The sequence below is a fragment of the Ptychodera flava genome, chromosome 11 (genome assembly GCF_041260155.1).
Source record: "Ptychodera flava strain L36383 chromosome 11, AS_Pfla_20210202, whole genome shotgun sequence".
In the NCBI taxonomy this organism is placed as follows: domain Eukaryota; kingdom Metazoa; phylum Hemichordata; class Enteropneusta; family Ptychoderidae; genus Ptychodera; species Ptychodera flava.
The window spans coordinates 23,705,486-23,728,361 of NC_091938.1; the positions used below are offsets into that span (position 1 = coordinate 23,705,486).

At 35.9% G+C, this 22,876-nt stretch overlaps 1 protein-coding gene across 6 annotated transcripts in view; it reads right to left on the reverse strand.

Moving 5' to 3' along the window:
• Positions 1–802: 802 nt before the first annotated feature.
• Positions 803–22,876, reverse strand: part of LOC139143870 (collagen alpha-1(I) chain-like) — a 115,544-nt gene continuing 93,470 nt past the window's right edge. For 4 of the 6 annotated variants that reach the window (XM_070714458.1, XM_070714457.1, XM_070714455.1 and 1 more), the window contains 20 exons: positions 22,351–22,383; positions 21,698–21,778; positions 21,112–21,183; positions 19,698–19,823; positions 19,190–19,261; positions 18,409–18,453; positions 17,520–17,540; positions 16,788–16,886; positions 14,374–14,397; positions 12,360–12,486; positions 11,584–11,762; positions 10,864–10,953; positions 9,819–9,963; positions 8,691–8,803; positions 8,116–8,244; positions 7,301–7,339; positions 6,987–7,055; positions 6,050–6,262; positions 5,264–5,376; positions 803–4,041 (listed from right to left, as the gene is read on the reverse strand). In XM_070714458.1, the coding sequence (XP_070570559.1) occupies positions 3,828–4,041; positions 5,264–5,376; positions 6,050–6,262; positions 6,987–7,055; positions 7,301–7,339; positions 8,116–8,244; positions 8,691–8,803; positions 9,819–9,963; positions 10,864–10,953; positions 11,584–11,762; positions 12,360–12,486; positions 14,374–14,397; positions 16,788–16,886; positions 17,520–17,540; positions 18,409–18,453; positions 19,190–19,261; positions 19,698–19,823; positions 21,112–21,183; positions 21,698–21,778; positions 22,351–22,383 (2,004 nt within the window). In that variant the 3' untranslated portion in view covers positions 803–3,827. The remainder of the gene's footprint in view (positions 4,042–5,263; positions 5,377–6,049; positions 6,263–6,986; positions 7,056–7,300; positions 7,340–8,115; positions 8,245–8,690; positions 8,804–9,818; positions 9,964–10,863; positions 10,954–11,583; positions 11,763–12,359; positions 12,487–14,373; positions 14,398–16,787; positions 16,887–17,519; positions 17,541–18,408; positions 18,454–19,189; positions 19,262–19,697; positions 19,824–21,111; positions 21,184–21,697; positions 21,779–22,350; positions 22,384–22,876) is intronic. The other 2 variants (XM_070714459.1, XM_070714456.1) reach the window with 1 other exon arrangement.

Genomic DNA, 22,876 nt, shown 5'->3' on the forward strand with positions numbered 1-22,876 from the left:
TCAACTTTGGTCACCTTTATAAAATATACTCTAGTCAAAATTTTTGCAAAAATTTTGCTTAAAAAATTGTAGCCCATGATTATCAAAATAATTTAACAAAAGTTTATAAAAATTGGCAAAATATTGCATTTAAATTTTGGTGGGAAAAATAACAGCTCATGGGTCTTATCCAAAGAAAACTCGGGATATTTTGAGATCTGTGTATTACACATTCGCAGCTACTGGGGCTAAGCGCCAGTAGCTGTATTTTTTAGTATTTTTTTGTAAAATGGTTTGAAAATCCAAAGCGTTACCACATATCATTTTTTCAAACACTGGGTACAAACTCGCAACAGAGATTTATCATTTGAACACAATTTTCGAGTTGCAACTTACATACAGCCATTGCATATATACATACAAATGCCTGAATTTAACCCTTTGAGTGCTGTAATTTTTCCCACCAAACTTTTAGTGCAACATTTTACCAATTTTTATGAATTTTTCTGTAATTTATTTGATAATTTTGAACCAAATGGACATCATATTCTATCGGCTTCAGTTTTTTATCAAAATTTTGGCAAAAATTTGGAAAAAATTGACTCAGGTATGTTTTTAAAGGCGACAAAAATTGACTTTTGCGCTCAAAGGATTAATCAACCAAATCCATCACAAAGGACTGAAAAAGTGACATTCCAAAACACAATACGGCTTTACGCCGGGAAGCCAAAACATCTGTCTGAAAGATTGGATAATATTAGTTTTAGTATATGCAAAAAGATACAGCTACCAAGGCTTTAAAATAAGACAATGACACAAGTAGTTATTATTGGAACTTTTATTGGAAATAATTGACATACATAGTTTCAGAACAACGCCTCTGTCTGTCTGACGGCAGGTATTGGTAGAAAATAACACATTGCAAAATATAGCAGCATTTTGGGACAAAAAAACATTAACAAAATGTATCACTTAATTTAAAAATTTTCAGCATAAGATCATATTCCTTGAATTACGCAAAATGTAAATTAAAACAAAAGAAAAGAAAACACTACTACACTATGCCTACTGTATTTTTTCCATAAAAGAATAAGAAAATTTCTATGTGTTGCCTGATATGGCTATCAAGCAAGTAATCTAGGAACAAAATAAAAATTCTACGCCAGTAATTTTATTTTTAAAACAGTCCACAGTTGGCAAAGCTGTAAAACATACAATAGTGCAAATACAATACTTACAATATATTTATAAATTTAAGGAAATATCTTCGGTGAGTTTGTTTGAGAGATTATAAATTTGTAATTTTTCATTTGACATGATGTGAGATTGCCTGGATAGAGATATACATGAAAATAATTCATGTGCAGAAATGTTCATCAAGTGGCATGAGATTTTGTTTAAGTCCTGCTGTTTACTTCCATATTCTTTAGGATTCCATGTTTTCTGTGGTACAGGGATCCCCTGAAGTCACGTATTGTGAAGTTCCATTCAGGAATTCAAGTTTGTGAAGCAAACAGACTATGTAATTATAGTTTTCAAAAAAATGACCATATAAGGAAACAGCTCAGCATCTGATGACCAAATATGGTAAATTCAACCTTCATGGAGCTAATTACTATTAATGCCATATATTAAGGCAAAATAAATTATGCTAAGTGTCCATGAATATGCAAATTTAACATACTTGGTTGAATCAAATTGAGTAAGTGACCATATTTGGAAATTTGTGAACCTGAGTGATGGGTTACTTTGAAAAAAGGCACGATCTATTTAAAGAAAGGCCATTCAGCAAAAACAACCTTACCTAACTTTATGAGCCACAGTGAATCGTGTACAAGACTGCACAGGAATTTTGACTTCTGTAACTTTGCATGTGTGTATGTATGTACGCAAATGCATTTAAGATGAATTTTTTAGCACCAAAGACAGTATAAAAATAGCACCATGATGAAAGGAACGCAACACATGAAGACCAACGCATTCGAATTACTTATCTATGAACCTGAAGAGGCTGATTATCAATGGGTGTAAGGTGATCATGTGACCAACATTATCCTATGAGACTTAGAAATGGCAGTTGTTACTCAATGGAACCCCCTAAGTTAATGTAAATTGGGACGACATCACAGATTAATCACAGGGTTATTTTATGCGTGCGTGGTTGAATGACAGATAAGTAAATAATACTAAATATGAATTCAAGGACAAAGGGTATGTTAGAAAATTCCACGTTTAAACACTCATATGTACTTTTTTAATATGGAAGAAGGAACAAGAAATTTCAATAAAATTCAACATGCTATATAAAAACATTAAAATTGGTAGGACAAGTTTTGTATAAATATATAAAAGAGTGATCACAGTACTGGATAGTTGCATTCAGTCCGACCAACATTTTGAGTAGACAATAAAATGCACTTGCTACTGAAAATATACCATACCATTAATTTTAAAAACTTGGCTTTTCTGTTTGAACACATGTAGATCTAGCTTGACAGTTGACAAGATCTAGATTTTTCAGCAGATCACGGAACATCATGCTATTTCAGGTATTTACTGAAATTCTGATGAGTTACATAGAAAACTGTTTTTACTGCAAATTTAGTATTCTTTGTTTTATTTATTTTTTTTTTTTGAGGGGAGGGAGGGAAGAAAGATTTCTAAAAGCTCTTCATGACAGAGAAATTAACAGTTAAAAGAAACTGCATATCATAAAAAACGTCTCACACATATCACAACCCTGAGGTAGATGCGCTGATTTGTTCACTATCAAAACCACAGCTATGTGTAAACTAGTTTAAAAATAATGAATCGAAAATAAGAAAGTTAAAAACAATTTTAATGATGATGTTATAAGTGCAGGAAACTTTGAAGAATTATGTACTAACTGTAACTCGTCAAGAAATTTCAATATTATGATTAAAAGGACTGATTTCATGTAAGTTTAAAATCCTAAATCTGTACTCCTAACACGTAACGATAGAGTAAACCACTCAATTACTGCCATGATGAATGGATAATTTGAATCACATCTGTATATCAAAATATTTCACTATCACTTACCCTCAGCCTCAAAACTTACGCAGTGATATAACTTTTCCCCCCTTTTTTAAGAATTTTGTTTTGGACACTGTAAATTTCGAACACTTAATTCAATTGCTCTCAGAGATTAAGCATTTAAGTTTCAACACGTTTCAACACTTTAAGAAGCCTATGAAAAAAACTGAGTGGTGGAAAGTGTGTAAATTTCTTGTTCAAAAGTCGGACGAAGGTAATGGTTCTTGTATAAAAAAAATAAGAAAAGAGAATTTAAAAAGTATTTCAGTGGCACTTTTTCTGACTCCCTCTCTCCTGTGTTGAAACTTTGTTGCTAGTAATGCTATCATTTCTTGGAGATGTTGAGGTGCAAGTTTCAGTAAACAATCGTATTTCTCTGTAACACAAACTTCTCCTTAAAATATTCTTTGACAAATACTTAAGCACATGATTCTGAAGCACAATTATTATTCTAATAGTTGATAACATGATGCACATACTCTTTTACGCAATTGATTCATGTCAATGTGACAATATGTACCTGAACATAATGAAACTGAGGTGTACTACAAATGACGGGACATGTCTTGGACTTTTTTGAAACCGGTGTCATCAACTTTTTAAAAAAAGCTCATACACCCCTCTTTTCCCCAACAAATGCTAACTCCCTACAGTTGAAAATAAAAGGTTTATCTAAAATACTGGTTGGAATGGGGGGTTGTCCCTGAAACATGCACCTCAACTTGAAGTCTCTTTACAGGATGGGGACACACCTCTGCTTCACCGAGTATAATATACACAGGTGTTGGCTACTACTTTCGTTTCACTTTTCCAACTGTGTTCTGTATACAGAGTAGAATGAAGTCATTATTGCAAGCGTACTGTTCTTGTCCGAGAAGTTTATGGCTTTGAAGTGAGCTTGCCTGCCCGACATCGTCGGTTTTGTCTGTAAGCCACTGATCACAGTAACTGTCCGTCATTCTGTTTCCACTGGCTGAGGAACCATGCCACACCATTTTTTGAGGCCTGGAAATAAAATCAAAGAGTAATAATGATATTGATGACCATCAATTGAAAGATTTCATCATATACAAAATCATGCATAAGTATCTTTGCTGTTTCCTACACAATCAACAGCACACCTTAAAAGCACTATGCCGCATCTACCTTCGAGTAGAAAGCAGGTCTTGTCTGAGGGTGCCTTTTATAGTTATTAACCAAGAACATACCCTCTAAGTTAGTGTTGTAATACACTATGGCTGACCATGGACCCTGTGTCCTTCACTCTTGCACACATGATACTTGTGCTGAGTAAAATGGATTTTGATTTTCAAGCTGTTTCTATATTGATCATGATGGGCATTCGCTAACTACTCACATCAATTATAACCCTGTTGTTGGAAAATCAAAGAACCCAGAATCTCACTAACACATCTACAATGACACACTCAATAAGGTTCAGATCAAGTCAGTCATAAAAATCTCCACTGGTGATACAGTGTGATTACTAACTGAATTATGTACAGGTCAGACAATGCTGTTGTGTCTTTGATTTGTTTTAATCTATTTTTTGTCCGTCCGTGATCTGGTTTAAACCACTTACTTTTCATGTTTATATGACACACACTGTGCTTATGAATATTAATATAGACTGAGACAGAGCAGCAGTTCAATCACTCATGTCTGGTATCAAGATATGATTTCCAGCTGTATTCTGTGCCGGCCAGGGCATTTGGGCTTGATTTGTATTAATACAAGTATTTTCTTATGTTTATATGACATACACTGCGCTTATGAGTAATGGTATCAAGTGAGATGGTGCAGAAAGGTATGGTCACCGATGTTTGGAAATGCAGTGTGATTTCCAACAGCATTCTGTGCCAGCCAGATAATGCTCTCTTTTCATATGTTTATATGACACACACGATGCTTATTATTATCAACATCAACCTACACTTTGCAAAAAGGTATGGTCACCAACGTCTGGCAATGTGATTTCCAATAACGTACTATGCCAGCCAGATAATGCAGTCTTAATTTCATATTATTAGGGGACTTTTTGTATGTTTATATGATACACACTGTGCTTACGAATGGTAATATCAACTGGCACCTTGGGATTCACTTATATCTGGCCATGTAACCTAATTTGTAACAGTATTTTCTACCAGCCATAGCGCTACTGAGCAAGTTAGCATCACAGCTACTATGTAGAATGCAGATTTGAATGTGTGATGAAGAGACTCACCATGTAGGATCCACCATCACATCTTTGCCATCAAAAGAGTAAATGTGAACTTTATCATTGAATCCTCCTTCTCCTTCAAATATGCTATTCCAGCTTGTAAACAGTAATTCATTCTGCGGAAGGAAACAACAGCAATTACACTTTGACAATGACTGGAGAACGACTGTTGGAATACAACCTTAACAGCCCTGGCAGCTCTATCTCTTTGCATTTTGCTTACCAAAAAATGGCACGCAACCTTCGGAGAGATGTTTTTGATTCCCATTATTAAGCCACATTTTCATTGACAATGTCAGTATTTCAATCCTTGGCAATGTAATAAGTCAATCATTACACGTTTTGAGTACTCACTCACAGCAACCATATTTGACTTGTTGGACAAAATCATTCTCTGATTAAAATCTAAGTTGTATGTTTGTCAGCAATGTTTGAAAAAGATTCTGTGGCCACATTTCCCAGAGCATTGTTGTCCAAGTTAATATTGATTTATGATAAAGATGATGAGACTTTACAGGGCCAGTAACAGTAACTTTTGCCGATCTTTTCAGTAGTTTTGTTTTAAAAGTCAGCTAAAGTCTCTTGTCGACAAAAAAATGCATTTTACATGTATAGAGACAAGCTAAATAGTACATCTCTTAACATTCTTTGGGGATTAGAACAAGAACTTGCAACTGATATTTAATGGTTTATGTAGTCAGGGTGCAAAGATCAAATGTATTTGTACCCTGTCTTTCACTAAAACCATTTACTGATGTTTGAAATACAAGAATCACTGAAACAACTCACTTTGGCATTGACAACTGGTGTATCTCTGTCCTCCCTCCTAACTACAGATTTCACATCCTGAACTTTAGACGAGAGGAAAGCGCGGTAAGTGCCTTGTAAACCGGCCTCCTGTGCTTGCCTGAAACACAAGAAGTCAGCCCCACGGAGGCCACGCATACTGCTGTCCCCTAGGCTTGAACCAGAGACAGGATGATTGAGAGCAAACAGGTGAAGCTATAATGAAAAAAGAAATGGAATTAAAATTTGCGCCATTGAAAGAATGATGACATCATAGTTATCATCATGACATCGTTGGAAGTGTAAAGGTGAAAGTGTCACTTCCGTTTCTTTGAAATTTTAAACAAAAAAGCTCATTGGTGGGGAATGACCTCATTAAATATTCATAATTTTGTTCATAATTTTGTTTGCAAACCATGCTGTTGGATTTCATTTTTTCCAGGCAAAAGAAGTGGTTTTATCAATGAAAAGAAGGTAGATTTAGCAGTATTTACTTCTGTTGCGTTGATTCACTGAAGCCGTCGCTAAATCATAGGAAATCAAGAACAGTCACAAGGGAGCTGAAATACCCAATGTTAAAGGGATAACAATGACTTCTTTTTTAAAGGTAGAATTCACCTTGGTGACAGTTCTATACACACACAAATTTCTACTTGTTCTGGTAAGATGATAGTGGCATCATTTTGAAACCAGTGAAGCAAATGAAGTTTTCATCTTCTTGTGAAGATCAAAACCTTCTACTACAGTGTTTAACTCAGGGTGTGGCAACCATTTAGAATTTAGAATGTTTGTAAAGTTTAGTTCATATCTTTCTTCGGTGCAAAAATGTGCGCTGTGATCCCCAAATGTATATTTTTGAGTGAAAGAGAATGCTGCATACTTCTCAGCATTTAGGTGAAGGTCAGTCAACGCTGATGTGAATTTTTAAAGGTAATCTTACCGTATTAGTACCATCTACGATTCCTGTGGTTGGTGTTGGTGGTGTTGAAGATGGGGGTCCTGGGACAGCCTGTAGGCGGAAGGAATTACACAACATTTACAATTTTACTTCACTAAATTTCAGCTCTCGGGGTGTACTTCATACGTCAAATTGACTGCTGTTTATATTTGCATATACACATATATATATATATATATATATATATATATATATATATGTGTGTGTGTGTGTGTGTGTGTGTGTGTGTGTGTACTACAATTGCAAATATAAGGAGATGACTTTTGTGAATATGCAATACAAAAACTGTTACTTACAGTGACGGGAATAGGTGGCAGCGGTAAGATGGGACCAAGCTGTATAAAGAAAGAAGCCATAAACTGATCAATGTATGTGTGCAGCACAAAAGATTATTTTTTTTGTAGAAAATGTTTGTGACAAAATGGTAGCCATATTGGATCACATCACAAAACATATGTACTAGATCAGTCAAGGTGTATCTGAGAAATGACACATTGATGTGCCTGTAAAGACCAAACTGTAAGTTCCCCAAGACATTAACAGGCAATAGTTTTAATCATAACACAGCTCATCCAAACTCTCTGTCAGGATTTATTAATTTACTGTTATCTGGTATGCAAATCATTTTGACTCAATACATGCAAATAACTAGTACATTGTATCATATGAATAAACAGTACATTCGTATATTATATAACATGTAAAGATGATGAGAGTGTTGCCAGTACCAGAGACAAGTGATAGCTGAGAAAATCTTTCAATTTTTCAGTGATAAATTGGATGAAGTGTGTTACAAAACACATATTGACACAAACTGTTCGGATGACTCTTAGGCCCAAGTGAACACAAATTCTGTTGCCCAAATATAGCCTGTCAATATGCATATGCCAATCACTGCCTCTTGGCTGACATTTTTGACATCTACATAACATCACGAACAACTGTAAGCCCTGCAGATTGAAAAATTGAAATTGAAATTTCTGAACCATTGACCAAATATATTGATGAATGTTCTTTGCTGTACAGTGACAGTTACATTTATATATTTTATGGAGAACAAAAAAGCTCATCTTTTTTGGGTCAATCTCTCATACATCCTGACACGCTTTACCTCGATAATCTGCCAGCCTTCCTCAACCCTGACGTAGAGTTCCTGACGATCATGGATGAATGCCAAACCTCCAACTGGTGTCATTCTTGCGACAGCTTGCATATCATCTTGCGTTAAGTAAGTTGCTACCTGTGGGTTGGATCAATAGTGTAATGTTATTACTGAAGAATGGATGAGGAGTTTAGCAAGCCTGTATCAACAATTATCTGGTAAGGTAAATATTGCATATGGCAAAGACACATTTTGTATCATATCATACCAGTATATTGATGGCGCAAATACAGCTATCTGATTGGTCAAGATGTGAATGTAACCATGATAAATACATGATATAGCACTGTTGAAACAAGGGCATGCTCTCAGCCCATGGTATACTACTTTTGAGCATTTCAGTATAGCTACAGTCAACAAGTCATCAGTGCTTGCCTGTTTGAATAAGCATTCACTTATGAAAAATGTGAATCAATAAGAATGGTTTGAGTATGACATTCAGACAATGACACATATTGATCAGACAAAATTGAGTCCTACATATTAAGTGCTCTACAGTTTGTTGAAGACTAGTAGGCTCTTACTGTAGTGTATTTGCCGACAGGTACTCCATCTTCAGACCCTCCAGATGGACCAGGTGGGCCAGGTGGACCAGGTACACCTCTCTGACCAGATGGACCCCGCATTCCTTTCTCACCTGTTGATTGCATGCATCAAGAGAAGTTGGCACTTAAAGGGGCAAAGTTTTTATCAGCTTTACTGTTTAGCATATTGATAAACTGACACAAATTTCAAGGCAATACATAGGACTAACACCACATACTAATTAACCCTTTCACCTCCATTTTCCTCTCTAGAGGTCCAACTTTACCATAGAAAACAATGGGGTTGGTTCAAACCACCGTGGTAAAAGGGTTAAGCTAATGTGAAAACCTGGGACTGAGGACTGCTGCTTTACAGGGGCAAGTTTTTTATCAGTTTTATTGCTACACAAATTGATTAACTAGACTCGTCAAGAACTAATCCAGGCATTGAGGACTCCTTGTGAATGGATAAAAAAAAATTATGATTGTGCATTGGACTGAGAAACTGGAAACATGTTAAGCTCAGCATTTCTGAATGCATTCAATCCAAAGTCAATTTCAGAACTGGTATTCAGCACGTTGCTTTATTACACTATATCAGTACATTGACAGTGAATGTAGCAATCTGATTGAATGAGACACAAAAATTACTTTGCTGTATTTGCAACATACCAAAATTTCAGAATTGGTATTCAGCAAGTTGCTTTAATACATTATATCAGTATATCGACAGTGAATGTAGCAATCTGATTGAATGAGACACAAAAATTACTTTGCTATATTTGCAACATACCAAAATTTCAGAATTGGTATTCAGCAAGTTGCTTTAATACATTATATCAGTATATCGACAGTGAATGTAGCAATCTGATTGGATGAGACACAAAAAGTACTGTGCTAAATAACAATATACCAAAGTTGGAACCCATTCAGGAGTTAGTTACCATGGTACTATGGGGACGATTTGTTAGTTAAATATTGACATGTGTAAACAGGAACACAACAAATACATGCAAATTGAAACAGTTTGTAACTTTGCAGTACTTGCCAATGTACTGAATAAAGTTTACATCCATATCTGTAAGCTCTAAAAGGAGCGTTCATCTGGTCTCAACACTGAACACTTACCATTACTTCCAGGAATGCCAATACCAGGTACACCCGGTGGTCCTGGAATACCTGGTTGTCCTACACCCGGTGGTCCCTGTGGACCTGGTTGGCCTGGAGCTCCTGGAATGCCATGTTGTGCGTCACCATCCTGGCCTGGTGAACCCTGCAGATAACGCACAGTTTGCATCCATATTATTTTCTCACTTCAAGTGATCCAGCAAGATGATGGAAAGACTACCTAACTCTGCCTATCAAAAGATAACTTTTGTACTTTTTTGTCATATTTAAAATATACTGAACGAGTGTAAGAAAAATCATATACCACATCTTCAACCACCAAACTACATTAAATGTCGGTGTTTTTTAAGTTTAAGAATCCAACATCCTCATACCTGACAACACCATAGAATGAACAAAAGATAATGTTAATTTTTATAGTTTCATTGTCAATATGCTCAAATTATGCAAACTGATATAATTTGCCCTACTGTCACATGGACAATTATACATATATCTACAATGTTGTATTCCTCCCAACCCATCATTGAAGTTTACATGTTTGCTAGAAAGTATTAAGGATTCTCTTCATTTCAATTGGTTCAAATAGAGATACAGTGTAACTTAAGGTAAAATGCACCTCGGGGACAGATATTCGAACTCTAAAATTTTTACAATTCTTTTCTGATCTATCACATGTGGGGGCTCATTTTAAAGCTCTTGGAGTAAGGCTTGGAGTAAGAAAAATTGCTGCCATCTTAATTTTTTTCATAAATAGAAATTTTAATTTTCCCCATAGGGTTAACACAGGGATGGTGGCATTTTGAATCGCAAATATCGGTAAATGTCATGTTATTTGTTTCTCTAGTACCAAACTTTCCACAGTGTCCCCTGATTTTTACTGCTGATTTGGTATGACTATATACAGTTGAAAGTTTCATAGAGGAAAGTTTGAGCAAAACTTTCAGTTTTTCACTTTTGAGGCGTGTACTACCTTCAAATGGCAACTAAGCATGCAAGTAAGAGCAGCAATTGACATGCTTTTTTGTAGCTCCCATCTACTTACTGGTGGTCCCGGTGGTCCTGGTGGGCCTGCTGGACCTTGTACTGGACTACCACCTGTACCACCACCGACACCTGGTGGTCCTGGCTCACCCTGAAAAGATTGAAGAATAAGCATGAATCTTCACAACATCTTGATTGCTGTATTTGACTAACTGTAACATCATCACAGAGATAGAAATAAAAATACAATCCATGCAAAGCATATAGGTATGTATTTTCATCATACATGCATGTATTGCCATTCTCCTGTTGTTTAGAGAGTACTGATATGAACCTAAATTTTAACATATTAAAATATGAATTATACTTTCACTTTCTGGAACTTCTTAGAGCTAAGCATACGCTTGGTATGTTCATTGCATACATAAACTGATGAAACAGTTGGCACTCTGAAAGGCCATTAAAATTATGGACTAAATGTTGTTGTTTGCTTTCAGTTTTTCGGCATGGCTCTTTCAGTACAAGCACAATTTCACCAGAAACAAACACACAAATGAATGTATTGAACATTTGTATGAATTGCGACTGACACCTTTCATTGTTAATGATCCTGTAAGGTGTTTTCATGTGGTCTACACTGCTGAAGAATCGTCAAAATACGGACATCACTCAAATATGATCTGATATTGACCAAATTCCGTGTAATAACCCTTGCAAATTACCTTATTAAACAACTGGATCAAAAGATGAGCTAGGCAATGCATTGAAAGCATACACTTACCTTTTGTCCGGGTTGACCCGGCTCTCCTGTGTCTCCCTTCTTTCCTTTTTTACCTTCAGGTCCTGGCAGACCATCCACACCGTTGGGTCCCTGGGGTCCCATGGCACCAGGCAGACCTCCGGTACCCCGAGGGCCTGCTTCACCTGGTGCACCAGTCTGACCAGGCATTCCCTTCTCGCCTGGTGGAAGGGAAATATGTGTTGTTATATGTTGCTGTTGTTCTGGCTGGGAAGAGGTGTGTGTCCTGGGAAATATTTCCATCATGTTGTATCTCAAAGGTATAAATCAATATACCACTGCACGCTATCATGTTAAAAATACGCTTCCTAATTCCTTGCTGCAAACCCGAAAAACGCTTGGCTATGCCTTGCTTATGAAGAAATCAGTGTTTATGTAAGGGTGCTTTTGTAAGTACCTCCATACAAACATACTCAAGGAACGGTTAATGTGAATGAAAGTTTTGCATAGGCCCAAGATACTTAAGTCTTGCCCAATTTACATTTGAAAAGTAAAGATTCTTTAAATAATCATATTCAGTATCACAAAAACAATACCAGTAACCAATACAGGTATAGGGCAGAGGTATAATAAGTCTTCTCAAACAACATCTAAATTTCTAAAAGTCATAAAAAGTTGAAGATGTTGAAACAGTGGAAATCCAGTCATGCAACAGTGTGGAGACAAGCAGTTGACCAAACTTTTTTCAGACAACATGGTTCTCACATGGTTGCTATTCAGTTGTGCATTCTAATGTTTATACAGCTTGACAGGCCTACCTTGTTCACCATCCGTTCCTGGATTCCCTGGCAGACCTATTGGTCCCAGAGCGCCTCTCTCGCCGATATCTCCCTTCTGACCTTTTGGCCCGGTTGGTCCGGGCAAACCTGGTAAGCCCGGTGTACCCTGTACACACAATCAAACACATGAAATTCTATCAATACTCTTTTCCTTGGCAGAAACACAGAAACCAATTACAATAAATTGACACCAAAATGACCTATTCAATTTTCTGATCTGCTGTATTTACAAATTTACACACAGCTAGTGTGTCTGGATGGTAACAAATAAACTTTGCAAATTATCTTCTATTGTAAACTGACATTCATATTTATAAAGATGGTTATCTCCATCAACGGCATTTAACTATACATAAAGATATCTTCACAGCTTTGCACTACACGCTGACTGTAATCCAAATATTCTTGATGTATTTACACTACTTTGTCTCATCAGTACATCTTCAAAATATTCTTTCATAATCACTCCATTGCGAAAAAGTCCATACATGTAATAACAATGAATCATCCATAGTTTTATGAAAATCTTACAAAACATCTGTCAAGATGGCAACAAGTCAAACCATTTCCAGGTTTCCGTATTTCTGATGAAAAAAATGTTTCATAGAATATACTTTTTGCCATTCATAAATTCAGGCATGCAAAAAAAGTTCAGGCATAGAAGTGGCAAGCTTTCTGCATTATAAGATGTGGGCAGTGCTTGGCATTTTACAATATAAAGTTGTATGTTTATTGCCTTTATGGTTTACGAGGAAGCCTCTCTTGTACCAGGCTTCTGCAAATCCCTTATATACGGTGCATTTACTTTTGCAAAGAAGCTGCTTATGTTTTGCTCACTACACTACGCCCATGCAATGGTGACATGATATCAGAGAGAGAGACACTAGCATCAGAAGTAACATCTTATTAGACTAATATTTGACTCCCTGCAGACACAATACCAGCTCAGTTGGTTCCGATATACTGTGTCCACAAACATAAGTTTCTCATTGACACATCTTCCCATTAAAGATATAAGTACAGTATATATGGAATGTTTGCAGAACATGAACGTTCGAAGCAAAGTACGTAAACCCTCTACTTTTCATCTCTGGCCTTCCATAACATCGTTGAACTGTCATACCACAAGTTGCCTTGGTTGACAACAATCCGTAGTGACTTTACATGACTAGTCAGTCCAAAACACATAAAACTTGGTAAGTGATATTCAACTAAAAATTTTCCATAAAAAGTAGCACTGTAAATGACTATTTTACCACACATATTCCATAAAAGTGACGGCAACCCTGGCATCATAATTATATTCCACATTTACAACCTTTTTCTTGGAATCCAATTTCAACCCAAACCCCCATTATATTTAAATTATCTTTTTTTGCGATTTTTCAACTGATAATTGTTGAATACATTTATCAAAACATCATGATGAAAAAACGAAGTTATCATGAACGTAGCTTAAAAAAAAATTTCTACGAACGTATTTTCTAGAATCGAACACTTCCTCCCGTAAGTCAGTATTCAACTTATTTTGAAGATACCCACACTGCATATACTTTTTCATTGTCATCGAACACAATACATTTTGTGACAATTTAATGATACTGACTTATGTATCAACATTATCAATCACCGCGTATCGGTAAAAGCTATAAATGAATGCCCTGTGTTATAGTAAAATACCCAGTACTTCCCTCATGTCTGTATCAATACCTTATTGACTATGTATTCTTTTAACGATGGATGCAATTTGCTGAATATTTACTGTAAGGGACTGCCGGGAGATTGCTAAAGCCTTGTAAAATTTTTTAGTTTGTTATGTACTGGTTACTTGCAAAGCAAATGGTGGTTTGGGTAGGGGAATGGTTTAATGACTAGTCACATGACATGAACTGTCCAATAGTAGATCTGAAGTTAGTAGGTTATGTTAATGAGGTTTCATGATCAGAAGCTGTTGAGATTTTGTCTGCTATGATTTCCAACTCTTAGTACTTACATCCTGGCCGTTGTAACGACGTGGCTGAAATCGGTAAAAATTGAAGGATAGAAGGAAAACACATGTAAAATGCTTAAATAGACTTGTTTTTGAGATTTTTAAGAGATTTTTCAGTGAATGAACTGAGTCAAGTACAAATATTTGGATGATTATGGAAAACATTTTGCACATCATCTTGAATTCTGAAGTCACATTTTAATCACAGGCTGATGAAAGAAGGTGAGAGATCATGTGCTCATCGCGATCTCTATAATTTCTCTCAGTCACCTAAAAATGGAGAATTAGTACAGGAAAGGTTGCTTTGTATGATTCATAACATCCAGGGAGATGTGATGACGTTTTGTGACGACAAAGGAACACACGATGACGTCCATGGTATTAGTCACTGGACCTGGACAGACACTGCACAGTAACATCAGCGATGTACAATGATGCCATGCAGCCTCAAGGGGGAGGTAAACTGCCAATGATCTAAGTGAATCTCATGATAATCAGTCATTTTTCACTGGATCCTACGTTGGCCCCTGTGGTACAGAACCAAGTTGTTTGACTTCATGGGATGAATTCTAATTCAAAAGCATCTGTGCCCCCTGTATAGTGAACTTTTAAGATTAAAATCTTATATGATATTACTGGCCATATGGAAATAAAAGTATTTCATTTTGACTGAATTTTAGCCTACTGGAAAATAAATATCCAACCTGTGTTTCAGATCTGTCATCTTGTTTATTGAACTGACTGCAGACTAACTGTGAACTGGCGTGAAGATGTACGACAAACATGCAGTCAAAACTCACGTTATGTAATAAAAATACCGCAATTATACGGTGTCGCTCAAATTTGATCAGAATTGATATATACCAGTATGGGTTACAAATGATCAACAATAAATGTTGTTTCTATCTGTTCAGTGGAGGAAAATTCTATGTTGATGTTATGGCAATGATTTCTGCACAGTACAACCAGAAAAACAACAAGAAATATTTAAACCAGAAAAACAAGAATGACAAAAGTAATTAAGGTCTAACTTTAGGTACTGGAGGTCAACTTTAGCAACATGCATAGCGGAAACAAGCCCCTCTTAGTTTAGTATAAACGCTATTCCCCCACTGTCTATGGTTGCAGCTGGTCTGTTAATATGTAACAGTTCATAAACAATGACAGGAAATGAGTCAAGATCAGTGGAGTTTGCCTGTTTCTCACCAGCATGCCTCCTGCACATTTGCAGGATTTCACTTTTTCTTACCTCATTTGCACATTTTTGACACTGATGTGTTCATTTGAACAAATTCACATCTCAACCTCTGCATCTACCTGTACACCAAATACTGAGATGGTAGCTTTGGCGGTATGGGAGCCTAAATTTGTGTGTGACGGACATACATCCGCACATACCCACAAATATACAGACATACAGACATGCAAATCAGATGCAAATGAACTGATTCAGCTTATACGATAACCTCACATTGGTACACCAAATGTGAGCTAACAACAACATGAGCACTGCTTGCACACTTAACCCTTGACCGCTGTAATTTTTTTCCCATCAAAACTTCAGTGCAACATTTTACCAATTTTTATGAATTTTTCCGTAATTTTTTGATAATTTTGGACCAAATGGTGATCACATTTCATTGGCTACAGTTTCTTTCTCAAAAATTTGGCGAAAATCTGAGAAAACTTGACAGGGGTTTATTTTATAAAGAGGACAAAAATGGACTTTGGTGCTAAAAGGGTTAACAGTCATAAATACAGACAAAGTGCTTTGCTAAACAATAAATGCCAGGCATGTAATGCTCACATCAATGATGAGATATTCAGATGTGACAAATCACATGTTGAGTGAAAACACAGCCTTCATATTATATGGTAACTGTACATGGCCAAAACTATATTTTTGCATATAAAACCATATGCATGTAGAATCAAGCTGCCATAGGGGTTATAAACCAAAAGTAAAACTCAGCTGGTAGTCGTCGTAGTAATTGAGGATGTTCCATTTGAAAATCATTGAGTTGAAAATTTCAATTTTTGGACAAAACCCACCTTCACTATGAGTACAGTTTTCAAATTTTCATCTTGTTATACAAATTTTCTACAATAATATTCAGGACTGATCTTCGCCATTTAACATATAAGCACAATGACATTGTTGCTGAAATGTAATTCACTGCTGGTTATCGGTAAACATAAGAAAAGAAGGAGGATACAGATATGTATATGCTGATATTGGTGCCAAAGATATTTTATATCAAAGAAAAGATGTAAACTTGAAGTATTAAGAGCTCTTTAGAGTCATTCACTATAAACAGCCAGAGATAAGATCCATGTACAATAACTATGTGTTACACAGTTTGATGACAACCAGTGGTCTTCGATAAAGTCATGAAATTTTTCGGATGGTTTCTTACCACAGATGCCGGATCACTGGGATCTTCTGTGACTGGTCCCATTCCAGGTGGTCCTGGAAGACCAGGTAAACCGATTGGTCCTGAGTCACCTTTTTCACCCTGTGAAGTGAGGAGTTTTAAAGAGGGGAAGGGGAGGGTGGAGAGTAAATAGAGGAATGCAGAAGGAGAGGGAAAGAGATAAGTGAATGTGGCATTAACCCTTTGAGTGCTGTAATTTTTCCCACCAAAATTTCAGTGCAACATTTCACCCAATTTTTATGATTTTTTCTGTAAGTGTTTTGATAATTTTGGCTCAAACATTTAGATCTTTCACTTTCGAGGCACACACAACCTTAAACGTACAGGTATCACTAGAATTCACATAGAGTTGTGACAAATTATTGTTTTAATTATATACCACTTTATTGTACCCATTTGCATTTGTATTAGTAACTGATATTTTAAAAACCTAAACTTTACCAATTATCATTCCATAACCAGGTACATGAAACAATATTTTGATAATTTCTTAACCTATGATTTACCATAAATCTTCAATAAGTGTATACAAATATTATAGTCTCTTGAATTATTGTCTACTTGTTGAATATGACTGTCAATGTTTTTTTAATTTTTTTATCCCCCACAGAAGGCATTTGGAAAAATAGCATGATTGTGATACCTGTATAAGATTTTAAAGTCACTGATTTTTGTTTAATTGAAAATGTTTGATTTCATTAAAATTTTAATTACCTTGATAGCAACTGCTTCGCCCTGAAAGAAATGTGGTGAAGAAAGAATGTCAGAGATTATAGGTTGATTGGTCAGAGGTCAAAAGTCATAGGGTCAGAGGTCATCTGATGAATAACTGTTGCCATCTAGTATAGGACTCACAAAAGATACTACATTATGAACAATGGCTGACAGTATCAAATGGGATGAAAAAAATTACGTTTCATGTATAATGCACAAGAAAAAAATTGTCATTGAACTACAACTGAAACTATGGCTTAGAATACAGGTATTTTAATGTAGCATTCACAGAGTCTATTCTTCCCACATTAATAGATGGGGAATTATCAGCAAGAAGCATATCAGAAAGAAAAATATGATGTATGGGAAAAAAAGAGCTCATTCAGATAGACGACTAATTTGCCTTTTCTCAAGTTAGCAGATAACAAACTGATCCTAAGGCACATTAAAAAGGAGATTCACTGATAAAATTGTGAGTTGAGTTATTTATTCTGTAAATAAAAATAGAACCATTTTGCTCTGCCATACAAATTACAAAATGCTAATTCTTACTTCAGTATTTCATGGGTATAAGGGTAAGGCTACACAACATATATTTTGAGTCTTTCCATTGTACTGCCTACGTTTCAAAATAATCTAATATATTCAGGCCTATTGCTCCAAGTTGCATCACGTTGTCTTTGTGTAACCCATGATATAGAATAGAAAGTACAGCAAATAGACTAATGACCATAATATTGAATAGAATAGAAGGCATATAGACTCGCAATCATAATATTGAACACAATAGAAAACAAATAGATTCACAACCATGATATTGAACACAATAGATGGCAAATAGACTACAACAACCATAATGTTATACAGAATAGAAGGCAAATAGACTCACAGTTTCTCCTTTCTCTCCTTTCAAACCACTCAATCCTGGTATGCCCTGTGAGACAGGAAGCAGCATGTTATCAACAACGAAGACTCACTTCACTTGAATCATTTAAAAAATGATTGCGATACGGAGAGATTTGCTGCCTCATTAATTGTAGTCTAGAAGGCAACTTTGGCAAATATTTCAGGAGTAAAAAGTTTTCTAAAAATTAGGATAACATTATTTTGCTACACAAAGAGCTAGTGTGAATAAAATTGGAAACTATGAATATGATTGGAGTTGAACGTTTTGTTTGTCAAAATTTAGTATTTAGTGAAAATTGCTCATATAAAGAGCCAACATAGAAAAGTGGCTATTTCTTTAGACTTGGAAAATTTCAGCCATTTGCTTCTCTTATAGGTAAACTTTTCAATTTGCCCATTTTAAGGAAGTCATTCAAACTCTCATTGAATCGAGCATGTATTTCCATTCATTTAATTCAATTATGTACTGTTGTTGTTCTGATTCGGGGGCTATCACATCATCATATGGGCCTATCATGACCAATCAAACTCCTTAACCATTTGAATGCTGAAATTTTTCCCTCCAAAATTTAAATGCAACATTTTGTTAATATTTATAAACTTTTGTGAAATTTTTTTGATAATTTTGGACCAAATGAACATCATATTTCGTTGGCTACATTTGTTTATCAAAATTTTGGCAAAAACTCGAAAAAATTTGACTAGGGTGTATGTTATAATGGTGACCAAAACTGACTTTAGCGCTCAAAGGGTTAAAAACTTACAGCAAAACCAGGCTCTCCTCTTTCTCCTTGCTTGCCGGCTGGACCTGGAAGGCCAGGTATTCCAGGTCTTCCCTGAAATTCACAGGAGAGAACAAGGAATGAGTACAGATGATGATAGGCAATTTTTATCACATAAAATAATTTGACAACTTTGGGTCTTATCTATCGGTACATTTGTTAAACATAAAAATCCATTGGTAAAACATTCCACAAAGTCACAAGTGTGCAGAATTACAATCCAATATTTATTAAAATAATTCCACTTGCAGAAATAATCAATATATTTCATCAAGATACGAGATGCCTCTTCATTTGAAGTACACACTATGGCATATTAGCAGATTTTCGAAATTTTTTGGGTTGATACACCTAAAAATTCCATGACTTTATTTTTAAGTGATTTCAAATATTGAAGGTCGAATACATGTACAAATTTTCAGGTATGAAGGTATGTTACAAATGAAAATGTGTTGCAAGTGTACATGGTTACCAATTAACGTTAACTCACCGGTCTTCCTGGAAGGCCAAATTCACCCTTGCTGCCTGGTGGACCAGCTCTCCCTCGCTTTCCTTTGTCACCTTTCAGTAACAAGAATTCATTGTCTTTTATCGTGTACGGCTCACCTTTCTCACCCTGTGGGAATGAGCGCATCAAGATGATAGAAGAATTGTCATCAATTAGAGTTATACAGTAAATGAATGGTTGAACGTCTTTAATTAGGATAAGGGGATACAGGGAGAAATGGAAAGATATTTGGAATATTGGGTTTTGAATATTTGGGAGGTGAGCATTTGGTGTAGGTGCAAGAAGGGGAGATAGCATGTTTAGGATACTGGGCTCGATAGGGAAGGGCAATATGTTTGCAATACTTGAATGGGAGAAGCAGACAGGGGAAAGACATGGGGTACTGTGATGGAGATGGGAAAATAGTTGACATATGGATGTGTGTATCAGGAGGACAGGAATGACATAAATAAGCTTTATTTTCTGTGGTGTTTTGTCTGCTCATTAATTTCAATACATTATTATTTGTAAGTCATCATTTTCCATCATTGAAGGATTCTTGTGAATAGCCTTTGTAATTTCCAGCCTAATGTGTCTGTATTTATATCAGACCTCTTCCAACAAATTGGTGCTCTGCCGTTAAAACTACAGCCATTGCTAATTTATAGTGTCCTTCATTCAAAGTGAACACTGATGGCACTGCGTAAAGGTCTACAGTCACTTTGGTAGACAGTAAATTATACATAACTGGCCAAATGTCTGTCTAGCTTTGCTTCACTGCTACAAACTGACCACTGTCTGTTCCCGACAGTATTTTGGATAACCTATAAGAAGGTAGTCTATGAAGTGCATTAGTGCTTCCAGACAGTTCTAGCCATGGCATGATAATTGGCCACACAAAATTTTTAATCTCTCTAACTACCACGGTGTAATTTGGCCAAATTGTTTCTATGATTGGTTTGGCCTGCATTGTCAGTAAGAATAAAGTAAACAATCAACTGGAAATTCAAGGACTCTCTGAGTGTCTGTTTAGCAATTTCAAAGAGTGAAAAAATAACAAAAGATAATTTTTTAAAAATAATGGCATCTGCAAACACATTGTAGAATTATCTTTTGTTGTATTTTCACTATCCAAGCACTTTCAGAGCAAGATATGTTGTGTTGGCATATAAGGTAATTTTTTACCTTTTCACAGGTGGCTGATTGATTTTACCCAGGTTTCGTTTGAGGACTCTGAATGAGTGCGTCAAAGTTACGTCACTTACAACAACTATGTCCTCTTTGGCTTTTATTCTGAGAACAAGGGTGAAACCATTCAGTTTGTTAGATTTCCAACCAATAACTATTCTGTTTGGCAAGAAGTTACTAGCCAAAAGACTCCTGATCATTTGAACGTCTGAATTCCAAATCTACTCACCCTGGGTCCTTCTGGTCCTTGCACTCCTGGCTGTCCAGGTGCACCGTCACTGCCGGGAACCCCTTTCAGACCCTGCAAGAATACAGCAAGACAACTGACTACCCAAGCTATAACTTAAAGAAGTTTACTTATCTTCACCTACTGACTCTTTGCATATCTTCAAACAACACAAGAACCACTAAAAAATCTCTCGATATGGCAACTCTCTGCACTTATTACTTGCTGGCTTTCATTCAGAGACACAAAATAATTCCCTGTGATTTTCATGGAATAGCTACCTGAACTGAGCAAACTCTATAATTTTATTATCTACTGATTAATTTTCTCACCAGCCAATTTAAGTATACATCTTGTGACAGAAAGACATATTTGAAATTTTTCCTCATAATTGTGTGTAAATGAACACCAAGAAAAGATGGTCACTTCAGCAGTTAGCAAAAAGTAGATGGTTTATTCACATCAAGGAATTTTCAAAAGAGTAGAAGTGATATGTCCAAGGCAAAAATTGCTGAATTCTTAGTGGCCTTTCATGTAATGATACAAATGAGATTAGCATATGTTGTCTGAACATAGGATATTTCCTTACCTGTCTTCCAGGCTTTCCGGGAAATCCTCTTGGGCCAGTCAACCCTGGAAGTCCGATTGTACCCACTTCACCAGGTTCACCCTGAAACAAATGAGTATTCATCATAACACTAATGTATCCTTGATATGAATTCTGAAGACACAAGAACATCCTCCAACCAATTTCCTACAACTAATGTTTCGAAATCATTGCAACATTTTCACTGCTTTTCAGACATTTGATTCAGTAACAAAAGCCGCACTGAGAAATGTTCAAAAATATGTTTTGTCCTCGTTATGAAATTTTTGACACTGTACATGATAATCAGTCCTAATTTATACTCTCATTTGACAAAAATATTTTAAACTTGGACAAGTCATAAGTTTACACTTGAAGAGTGTTTTTTTCCAGAAAGAGACTCTGAGTTTCTTGACATACACCATATGCCCACAGAGAGCAAGTTAATAAAATAACATCATTTGGCATGATCTGTTGCTGTCACCGAAATGTGTTGAGTTAGCATAACACCTTTGAAAATGAAAGGCACGATAAAATGGCACACCGACTACAAATAGGTAAAATACTTTACCAAACAAAATATAGTTTTTGTTGACAAAATTATTAATACACCTTAGAAATAAGTTTTCAAAGAAAAGTTTGATCATATTTCTTACCTTCTGACCAACAAGTCCATTAGCTGTTCCATTCTATTGTAAAAAGAAAAAGAAAGTGATTATAATTTGTCTCATTACTGCATGGGTGTCATTAATTCAACTATAAAGCAGAACATGTTTTGATGCATTATTTTAACAGGATTGAATGGGTGTTCTGTTCTGGTGGCTAGTTTCCAAGACAACCTGTCATTACGAAAGTCAATTAAATCTCTCTTTATACACACATTCTGTAAACCCAAAAGCACCTTGAAAATTTGTGTCTCAAGGTGAGAATTGTTGACAAGGAGAATCGCTTGCTTGGGAACTTTTTCACAAGATATTACACTGCGTGTAACACTTGTAGTAACTCATTTCATCAACCAGCATGATAATCATGAAAGATTTGTATCCTTCCAAACTCTATGGCATCAGTGATAAACTTGAAATGATTTTTGACAAGACTGGGATTGGTGGGCATAGATTTTAACATGAATCACTTGTACCCTTGGGATTAGTCAGAGATAGGGATTTGAATGGGGGTACATAG